Source organism: Ovis aries, chromosome 6, assembly GCF_016772045.2.
Source record: "Ovis aries strain OAR_USU_Benz2616 breed Rambouillet chromosome 6, ARS-UI_Ramb_v3.0, whole genome shotgun sequence".
NCBI lineage: Eukaryota > Metazoa > Chordata > Mammalia > Artiodactyla > Bovidae > Ovis > Ovis aries.
Window position 1 is genome coordinate 25,957,987 of NC_056059.1, and position 10,808 is coordinate 25,968,794.

At 38.9% G+C, this 10,808-nt stretch overlaps 2 protein-coding genes across 7 annotated transcripts in view; one reads left to right on the forward strand and one right to left on the reverse strand.

The window, feature by feature from the left end:
* LOC132659930 (craniofacial development protein 2-like) overlaps positions 1-6,972 on the reverse strand; it is a 178,690-nt gene extending 171,718 nt beyond the window's left edge. For 2 of the 4 annotated variants that reach the window (XR_009600994.1, XM_060416866.1), the window contains exon 1: positions 6,576-6,972. The gene's annotated coding sequence lies outside the window, so the exon portion shown is untranslated. The remainder of the gene's footprint in view (positions 1-6,575) is intronic. The other 2 variants (XM_060416865.1, XM_060416864.1) reach the window with 2 other exon arrangements.
* The window catches only part of LOC114115283 (alcohol dehydrogenase 6-like), a 37,376-nt gene extending 29,132 nt beyond the window's left edge, over positions 1-8,244 (forward strand). For 2 of the 3 annotated variants that reach the window (XM_060416863.1, XM_060416862.1), the window contains exons 4-8: positions 828-915; positions 1,024-1,240; positions 2,661-2,921; positions 4,674-4,806; positions 7,158-8,244. In XM_060416863.1, coding sequence (XP_060272846.1) covers positions 828-915; positions 1,024-1,240; positions 2,661-2,921; positions 4,674-4,806; positions 7,158-7,414 — 956 coding nt within the window. In that variant the 3' untranslated portion in view covers positions 7,415-8,244. The remainder of the gene's footprint in view (positions 1-827; positions 916-1,023; positions 1,241-2,660; positions 2,922-4,673; positions 4,807-7,157) is intronic. The other variant, XM_027970864.2, reaches the window with a different exon arrangement.
* The last annotated feature ends 2,564 nt before the right edge of the window (positions 8,245-10,808 follow it).

Here is a 10,808-nt window from a genome sequence, read left to right on the forward strand (position 1 = left end):
AACAGAAAAAACTGTTTATCTGAAAAATTACCAAAGACTTGAAAATGTCATATTTAGGGCTGACAACCTTTAAGGTCGTAAGACTAAAGTGCTCAACCTCCATTGATAGGCTGTCAGCTGGGACTACAGACCTCAGCTCCTTGAAGCTGCTCACATTCCTTCTCATGGGGCCCCCTTGCCCACTTCTAGCCTCAAAGCAGCAATGGCACATCAAGTCCTTCTCATGCTTTGAATCACTTTTTCTTCCTCTTCTGCTTTCCTCTTGTCTCCTTTCATGGATCTTTGGTCCACCTAAATAACCCAGGATAATCTCCTATTTTAATGTCAATTGCTTAGTAATCTTAATTACATCTGCAAAGCCTCTCTTCTTTCCATGTAACATTCACAGGCATGATAACTTGATATATTTAATTTCTGGGAATTAGGATAAGACATCTTTGGTGAGCCATTTTAGAAATTCTGCCTACCACAGACCATGTGTGCTCAAAATATTTATTGCATTGTTCTTTTTCATGTCAAAGAGGAAGAAATACCAAAAATAGAAAACAACCTAAATGTCTGTCAGTATACAGGGTGCTGCTTAAATATAAATTACGATATATTTATATAAAAGAATACTATATAAATATTAAATAAATGATAGAATGCTGTATTATTCTAAGATAAGAAGTCTCTAAGATCAACCTTTAAATAAAAAAGCAAGGCCTATGATCGGGTACATAGTATACTAGTTTTTGTCTTTCTAAAGGGACTATGTTCAGTTCCTGAGATACAGGTATCTCTTTACTTTAAAAATAATGCCTTCATAAACAATTTTGCTGTCTTAGGAGATAAAGTTATCGCACTCTTTCTACCACAATGTGGAGAATGCACCTCTTGCCTTAATTCTGCAGACAATCTTTGTATAAAATTCAAGTAAGTTTTTACAAACTTTTTTTTGCAAAATTAATTCACTTTCCTTAAAGGGAATCTAAACTTTCTAATTCCAAATAAATGTTTTTTGTTTGCTTTTGTCTATAAAAGACAGGGAGAAACCCACCTGATGTCTGATGGTACCAGTAGATTTACCTGCAAGGGAAAACCAGTATACCACTTTGGGAATACAAGCACCTTCTCTGAATACACAGTAATGAATGAAATCTCAGTCACCAAGATCGATGCAGCTGCACCTCTGGAGAAAGTATTCTTAGTTAGCTGTGGTTTCTCTACTGGGTATGGTGGTGCAATCAATACTGCCAAGGTAAGAAGCATTTATATCCATTATGAATGTAATTGTTGACTTATGGAATTGGAAGGCCGTATGTATCTGGGCCATGTCTGATCATATAGCCTGAGAGACTCGCAAACCTGCCTCAAAACATCCTCAAGTTCTTTATTATTGTCTAGTCACCTGTACTCCCTAGCGCATATTTCCCATTCCTTCTTGGTCAGCAGTATGTGGCAAATTAAGTCTAGATGCCATTCACAAGCGGAGACATCAGGGATTCCTGGGAGTTGAACACACTACGGTTTAAAATGACTATGTATCCTTCCACATTCCAGTTAATTCTTTTTTTCTTGCAACATACATTTATGGGGCCATTCACTGTTCCAGATGCTTTGATTCAACAGCTAAAAGTGCCCATTGAGCTTCTATTCTGTTACTTAACAGATGGTAATGAGTTCCTATAAAAATAAAAGGGAAGTAAAAAGACCAATTGATGGAGAAGATGTCGGCATGTAAAACAGACTAGTCAGGTAATCCCACTCTGGCTGAGTGGGTTACTGCTCTGTTTGATTTTTTATTCTTTTTCTTTTTGATGGTACCAAATTGACTTGCAGGATCTCAGTTTCCCAACAAGGGACTGAATACAAGCCACAGCAGTGAAAGCCTGGAATCCTAACCACTAGGCCACTGGGGAACTCTAGAGTGGGTTACTGTTAAACGACAGTTTCTGGAATATCACCCAAACCTGCCTAGCTTCTTTCTACAAGTGGTTAATAAATTTCCTTTTAAAAAATTTTTTTCTTTTGTATTTCTTATTTTGTATTGGAGTATAGCCGATTAACATTATGATAGTTTCAGGTGAAGAGCAAAGGCACTCAGCCATACTCGGCCGTGTATCCATTCTCCCCCAAACACCTTTCCCATCCAGGCTGAAGCAGCAAGTGAATTTTAGTTCTTTATTTTTTCCAATCTCCATTAGTCCCCATACTATCCAGAGACTTAGTGTGGGGTTCAATTTAAATTAGTCTCATTTTAGACCCAATAAAAAATAAGTCTTCACCTTTGTAAGGCACTGACATTATAAGTGAAGCAAAGTTTACGGATATCCAAAAGAAAAGAGAAGGGAAATGTTGCAAGAAGGTGGAAAACTCAAAAATATATGAAATCAAATACTCTGTTAAATAAGTCTTAAGAGTCAATGAAAGTTCATGAAACTTCTACTTACCCCAATTCCTGAGACTTAAAACTCTTTTTACAGGTTAGTTTTTGCTCCTTTATCAAAAAGTATCCCATATCTAGAAATATGATGAGAAGCTAAAATTCTCTAGTCACATGTTTTTTTGAAGATGGCCTTTGTTTATGTCTCATAAAAAAGTACATTCAGATCTTGTCTGTCCAATTAAGTCACAGTATATGTTCCCTTTGCTCTTTTTCTCTGCCTTTGGGTGTGCAGGTGACCCCAGGCTCCACTTGTGCTGTGTTTGGCCTGGGAGGAGTGGGCCTGTCTGTTATCATGGGCTGCAAAGCAGCTGGAGCAACCAGGATCATTGCAGTGGACACCAACAAAGACAAATTTGAGAAGGCAAAGGAAGTGGGTGCCACTGAGTGCATCAACCCACAGGACTATGAGAAACCCATCCAAGAAGTTTTATTTGACCTGACAGGTGATGGTGTGGACTTTAGCTTTGAGGTCATTGGAAATCCAGAAACTGTGGTATGTGATTTTCAATTGTGAAAATTACCGATATTTCTATTAGTCTTTTTTTTTTTTTTTTTAAGATTTGTATATTTATTGGCTGTGGTAGGTCTTCGTTGCTGCACATAGGGCTCCCTCTAGTTGTGGTGAGTGAGGGCTACTCTTTATTGTGGTGCACAGGCTTCTCATTTCCATGGATTTTCTCTTGTGAAGCAGAGCGTCTAGGCGCCTGGGCTTCAGTAGTTGCAGTGCACGGGCTCAGAAGTTGTGGCACACGGGCTTAGTCATGCCACAGCATGTGGGATCTTCTCTGACCAGGTATTGAATCTGTGTCCCCGGCATTGGAAGGCAGATTCTTATCAACTGAACCACCAGGGAAGCCCCCAGTCTTTATTTTAGATTCTTAACTGAGTGAAAATTCCCTCCACAATCTTCTATTTAATTCTCTTTGTGCCCCTGACATCCCACCTGGTACCTTCTGTCTACTCTTATAAATCTGTTCACTATCCCAAACACTGACCCCCCATACTGAGTTTTCTTCTCCCTCTCTTCCATTATATCAATACTATTCCTTCAAATAAGCAGACAGCCTACAATAGACAGGGGAAAAAAAGCTTTGTAAGGAATTCTTACTGAATTATTTCATAATAAGGAGCAGCTTAGTAACTATAACTTCCAAGCCAGAAGATTTAAGTGTGACAAGAATAATTAATGACCCTGCAAAGCTCTACACTTTCAGCAAAGTCTATCATGTTGGATCAGAGATAATCTTCCAAGAAACATTATTTACCAACCTTGATTAAAAGAGTTCAAGAATGAAGGGAAAAATGGTAATTTTTCTGGCTGAATATGGTTTATGTAAGAATATAAATGGATAGGACATTATTTCACAATTTGAGCCTCTCTTTCTTTGGGACTGTAGAAATAGCATACTAGTGGGTTGCATGTCTCCATCTTCTAATCAGCTCCATGAAAACCCGAGATCTGCCTCCTCCAACTGAGACCCTTTCCTCAGCTTACAAAATGTTTCCATTCCTCACTACACATAAATTCCCTCATTGGTAAAAATGATATAACAAAATCTTTGTCACAGGCTTTCCTGCAGATAGTCTTGCTGTGAAAAATAGTGTTTGAAAATAAATAATGGGAACATGCTTATTTATAACTTTGCTAATATATGATGCTATGCAAATAGCCAACTCTATTTTTCAGTATCTAAAAGAATGTGCTAAGTCGCTTCAGTCATGTCTGACTCTTTGCAATCCCACAGACTATAGCCCACCAGGCTCCTCTGTGCATGGTATTCTCCAGGCAAAAATACTGGGGTGGGGTGCCATTCCCTTCTCCAGGGGATCTTCCCAACCCAGGGATTGAACTCACATCTCTAACATCTCCTGCACTGGCAGAAGTGTTCTTTATCACTAGGGCTACCTGGGAAGCCCTATGAATATGTCAGCTCTAACTAACCACCCGTGTCAGTATAAAAATTATTACTGTCATTATTATTATTACTACTACCATGGGTGCCTTTATTTTCATTTTTTGATTTTCATCTATTGTACCAGATACTATACTCTGTAGCACACAATGTCTTATTTATGTTTCAGCGCATTCTTAAAAAATAAATGTTATTTCAAATGAGGACAAGGAGCATCAGAAAAGCATGTAACAGACCACTGAGAACAGTCAAGCTGAGATTCAGACTTAGGTCCACCTCTCAAGTACACCTCTTAACCACCCCCCCCCCCATTGTTTTACATTGCTTTACAGGCAGCTGCACTGGCCTCCTGCCATGAGAGCCATGGGGTCTGCGTGATTATTGGGTTAATCATTGGTGTCCAACTCAACATCAGTGGCCACTTGTTCTTCTCAGGACGTTCTTTAAAGGGATCTGTTTATGGAGGTATGAATGATTCGGGGGGAATGGAAATGTGTGGGATTATAGAGGAGGGAAGTAGAGAAATGTGTAATGAATGCTTGAATGAGAGCTTTAGATTATAGTTGTTTCAACACACAAGTATCTAAGATAAGAGGATGAATATTGATGTATGCAGTTGCTTCTTAGTAATTTTTTTTTCATGCAAAGGAAGAGATTTTTTTAATTGATTAGTGTCCAAAGTTTAATGAAGATTCTAAATCAAAAAGGAAAGGCAATACTGTGATCAATAACTATTCAATTCAGTTATATGATGGCCAACTGGAATTCTTTGGAGAATATACTGAATTATTAGTAAATGGCTCAACTAATGTTAAATCTTACCCAAAACAATCGAGTTGGCATTGTACAACTCAAAGACATTAGACATAATGAACTCATGATTGAAAAGAGAAACGACCGATAAAACCGAAACAGAATATTTTTTCCAGAGGAAAAAAAAATTTTCATACAACCCCTTGGTTTTCCATTTTTTAAACCTGTCTTACAACTTATATATTTCAAAGACTTTAGAAGTGTTTTCTTACTGAGGAAGTAGAAAACAAACTAAAATAAATCTGTGTGGGATTCTAGGCTCATAAGCGAGCAACCTGATACTTAAGAGAAATATACTTATCCAGAGATTTGGGGGAAATTTGAATTCTTGGGCAAAAGACATGAGAACCAGGAGCTACCTGAATTTGGGGGACTGGTGGTTCATTTGTGTTCTCCCAACTGCTTACGGCAGTGTCCTATAGATACCAGGAATCTTATCAAATTCATGGACATAGAGTAGAGAAATGGCACGGCCAGCCAAAACAAGCAATAAATCAGTTTAATTACCAGTTCCCCCATTTGGGATAATTAAACATATCCATTGCTATTTCCCTCTAGAGACAATATATCCCTCAGAGACAATAATTGTTGATTCCAAATACACATACTCAGTTAACTCTTGTTAAATAGGCTCACTAATATTTCAAATAAAACTCACAAGGAAACTACTTTGCTCGACACCTATACATTCATATAATGGTCATGAATGTAAGTTAATTCCTTCTACAGATAGTATAATCCACTGGTTTCAAAGGTTTTCATTAAAGGGTAGCCTCTAATGACAGGACTGCTAAACCTCCTATAATGTACACAGTGAAAAAAATTTCCCCCTAAAATTAGTGGCCTTGTTCAGAAACACTATCTAGCCTAGTTCTATTTTTCTGGACCCATCTTTTTTTTGGGGGGTGGGGGTTAAAAGAAGAAACAAAAAACAAGTGAAAGTGTTCTTTACATAGATATAAAAATGCTTTATCAGATTACCAATGAACAGGTAGGAAAGACATCAAAAGTTATCAGAAAAAATGGTAACTATGTGTGGTGATAGATGTTAACTAAACTTAGTTTAATAGTAATCATTTCATAATATATACATATATCAAATCATTATATTATACATATAAAACAAATATGTTACATATTAATTACACTGCAACTTTTTAAATGATAAAAACAAATAGAAAAACACACCATACTTCATGTCATAACACAGAGCATCATTTAGAATTCTTGATTACACATAATTAAAACCAACTTAAACAGAAAATAAATGTATTGGAAGTGTTTTAGATTGTGTTGAGAATAGTTTTGGAAAGGCTGGAGAAATTGGCTGGGGCTGGAACCAAGAAAAGCAAGTAACTGCCAAGACCCTGTCACAGAACCAGCTGCTTAGGACACTGTTGCCTCCTTGCAAAATCACTCACGCTTTGCAGAAATGAGCAGACCACCAAATTCTTTGTGGTGACTCACTGAGCATGTTGCTCAGCACAGCTAAACATGAAGACAATGCTTTTTGAGAATCACAAGAACAGAGAAAATACAATGCTAAGCTTTATATTATCTTAACTGACCCCATCTTTTCCTGTGCAAGTTTACTTTCTAAAGGCACATTTTATTCTTACCTCACTTTATAAACATTCATTTTTCAAAAGTGTCACTGAGCACTGCCATGGTGAAAGTTCTTCTCTTCCCTTAAAATATTTGGCTCTTTCATGAAGCTGCAGATCAACACACACACACACACACATACATCTCTAAGAAGAGGTCCATGTTCTAGTTGCTGTAAACAAATACTCCTCTGCAGGCCCAGAGGTCTCCTCCAGGATAATAGCCTTCCACACAAAGTATATGGCTGGGGCAGGCATTCATTCTCCTGATGGTCCAGACAAGTTAGCAGGAAATCCTTGTATTTCCTCAAAGCCAACAACTCCAGCAACAAATTGTAGGGCCTTTTTTGTATACTGGCTCTTTTGTATTAAATCTATTGTTAATCTGTGTATTTCCAGGCTGGAAAGGCAGAGATGGTGCCTCTAAACTGGTTTCTGATTATATGGCAAAGAAGATTAACCTAGATGCACTAATTACCCATACTCTGAATCTTGACAAAATCAATGAAGCAGTTGAATTAATGAAAACTGGAAAATGGCAAGTGACTTACACAATTTTTATGTCTAAGTATTTGGGGCCAAGAGAAATGGTATGTGGAGGTGGGGAGGCAATGGAAGGGAAGTCATGGCTGGAGAAGCCACATACAATCAACTGAAGGAAGTTTCAGGAATTTGCAAAAAATCTCCTTCCCCTATGCATTTTGTTTTATTACCACTTTATAATACATAATTCTTAAAATACTTCAATGATCACCTACCCTTACCACTAGAATTTTATTTTCAATTTGGTATTGCTTTAAATGTACATTAACTTACTGAAGTTAGCTTATAAAATTCTAGCCCAAATTTAAGTTCATAATTTATAAGAATACAATTATTATTTTTGTCATTCTATTTCAAACAAGAAATTATCTCTAGAATTCTAAATTCTAGCACCTATCTTTGGCCCACAAACCAAACACTAGCCATAAACTGGGCATTAGTATTCCCCAAGGGGTATAAGCCTACTTACATATTCCTTACTCTTGGGGTTTCACATCATTTTGAAAAATCTCATAACTGATTTAATCTGCCTATTTTCACCTAAACTTTAGGAAAGGGAATCCAATTTATTCGTTGGTATACAAAGGGAAAATTTGAAATTCAAATCACAAATGTTGCTTTAGAAACATTTCAACTTTTTTTCCTTTGCTTTCTTTTTAGCATCCGCTGTGCCCTGTTACTTTAAGTATGATGCTCACCAACTAAATACCATTTGCATAATTTCACGGTTTAGAAGAATTATCCACACAACGCTGTTTCTGTCTGCTTGCCTCTGAGTCATTTAGCAATGGGCTCATACCCAGCTTCTACTGTCACCACTTCATCACCATTGTTCTCACGTGACCAAGCGTCACCCAGGAACATCCTCCCTTTCAGAGCTAGGTGAAGGTTGATTTGAATCACCCAATCCTAGACCCTTCAAATAAACAAAAATCACCCAGGATACTCCCATTTCAGTTTTCTCTATGTCTCAGTCCATGTTTCCTTGCACACTGTGTTTCTTCCACATCAAGTTCTGCCTCATTTCACACCAAAGAAACAAAACTCACCATTCATGAGCTTAATGTACATTCAATAAGCCACAAGTTCCAGGAAATCTGTACCTCCCAAGAAGCCCTCAGGCAATGACTGACAAAAATTGCTAGGAAATACACAGTCCACAGAGTATCCCTATAAGGTTAAACTCCAATTGTCCACTTTGATAGTCAGCTTTAAAAACACACTCTTACACCCATATGCATAGCAGCATTATTCATAATAGCCAAAAAGTGGAAGCAACCCAAGTGTCCATCAACAGATGATGGATAAAAAAAAATTGTGCATGTACACATAGTGGAATTATATTCACCCCGTAAAAGGAAGGAAACTCTGACACATGGGGGATAACACGGATGAAACTTGAAGACATTATGCTAAGAGAAAAAAATCAGTTATGCAAGTATAATTGTGAGCTGGACTCCACTGTAAGATGCACCCCAATGATCCCCACCTTCTGGTATTCACACCCTTGTGTAATCCCCTCTCCTTAAATGTGGGTTGGACTTAATGACTCAATTTTCACAGTAGAAAGGATGAGATATCATTTCCGCAATTGAGTTCTATTCCATCTGGGGAGTGTCTCTCTTCGATTGCTTGTTCTGGGAGAAGCCAGCTAGTACATTAAGAGGCAGCCTGAGGAGAGGGCTTGAGCTCAGAAGTGGATCTTAGGAGGCCTGTAAACCACTCTGTAAGTGAAACTGGAAGAACATTCTTCCTGAACCAAGCTTTGAGATGACCAGCCCTGGCCAATACCTCAATTACAGCTTTGTGAGAAACCCGGAACCAAACCACTCAGCTCAGCTGTTCCCTGATTCCTGACTAATAGACACTTTGAGAACACAAATGCTTGTTTTAAAGCGCTAAGCAACAGATAACTGGTATAGTATACTGGTAGTAAGTCAGACAGAGTCTCTCTTGGCATGCTCTTGGGATAAAATTACTGTGAGTCTCCTGTGATTAATTTGGATGGGATACAGATTACAGAATATGTGCTGCCTTGTGCAGTATTATTAGCACTTGAGAAATAAGATGGTAATGGTAATTATGAGGACTGTGGATTTAGTTATTGTTAAGTGTCATCAATACCCTGAAGGAAAAAAAATGATAGGCTTGAGTCAGACAACAATCAACCAATAGTATGATAGTATGACTAACAACCACAGGACTTCTATAGCAGCATTTAAATGTCCCCTTATCTCCTACCACTAGAGGACAAATTGGGCTGAAAAATCAGGCCAATGATTTAATTATGATATTAGCAAAATTGCAGAGAGGTTTTCATCTATAAATCTGTCACTAAAACCAGGGCAATGATAGGAAAGGGGTGATATCTTAAAACTGAACTGGACTATCTTAACTTTGAACTGCAGATTCTCCTAAATGCTATAGGCCTAAAGAAGTGTGCCACTCCCCCTTGCCACAGGTAGTAGCCTCTCCTTGCCTGGAGACCACAAGGAGCCTTACTAAGGTGAATGCCTCATAAAATGATACTTGCCCCCTTAAAGGTATAACTTTACTTCTTCCTCATGATTTCTAGGCCAATAAATGCATTCAAATCTCAATGTGACTAGGGAAATAGTTTGTTTATTTTTAAAAAACTACAAAATCTGGCTCACATGCATTAGCAAGAATTAGAAAAACACGTTGCAATCAATCATAGGCATTCTAAGCCAGAGACTATAAGGGAGAGATTGTTGGAATAGGAGCAGTCTCTTCCTCGTGATTTAATTCCTGAGAAGGACAGCTGGAGTCAGTTCTGTGCTAGTGGAAGGGCTCCTCAAAGCTCAGAGGGAAAACAATGCCTTACAGTAAACGAGATGAAGACACCATCAATGCTTTGGAAGAAGCCACCAGGTTTAGAGAGGAGTGATGCAGGCATCACGTGAGCAGGAAACACTCCCTTTGTCTCTCCCCTTCAGTCTCCAACCAGTAAAACATCCATAACTCAACAAAAGTCCCTCTGCCCAACACACGAGGATGTCAGAGATGTCCACATCTGTACGTCTAACAGTCAGTAGACTGGAACACAGAGAGGAGGCAGAACTGAAGAAACTACGGAGGCAGACTCTGCGACCCCAGCTCACCAGCTCCGATGGCTGAACCTGTAGCCGCAGAGAGCCTGGTAGCAACAGAGGTGGCACATGCGACTCCAGTCTCCGGGCTATGCAGCAGAGGGGCCTGCAGCTCTGTCACTGAAAGCACCCAAGACTCCAGCTCACTGGCATCCTCAATGGCAGCTCCTGTGAATGCCAAAAGCACAGGTGCAGCAGGGGGATCTAAAACCTTAGCTCTTCCTCCCACCCTCCTTCTCTCCCTATGGTGGCAACTCAGGTGATCCCAGATGCGGTGGAGGCACCAACCAATCCAGTGCCCTAGGCAGTGATGCCAGTGACAGCAGCAACCCCAAAGACATAAGCAGTATCAGCAAGGGTACCAGGCAACACCTCTGGCAGGGACAGTGCAGAGTGG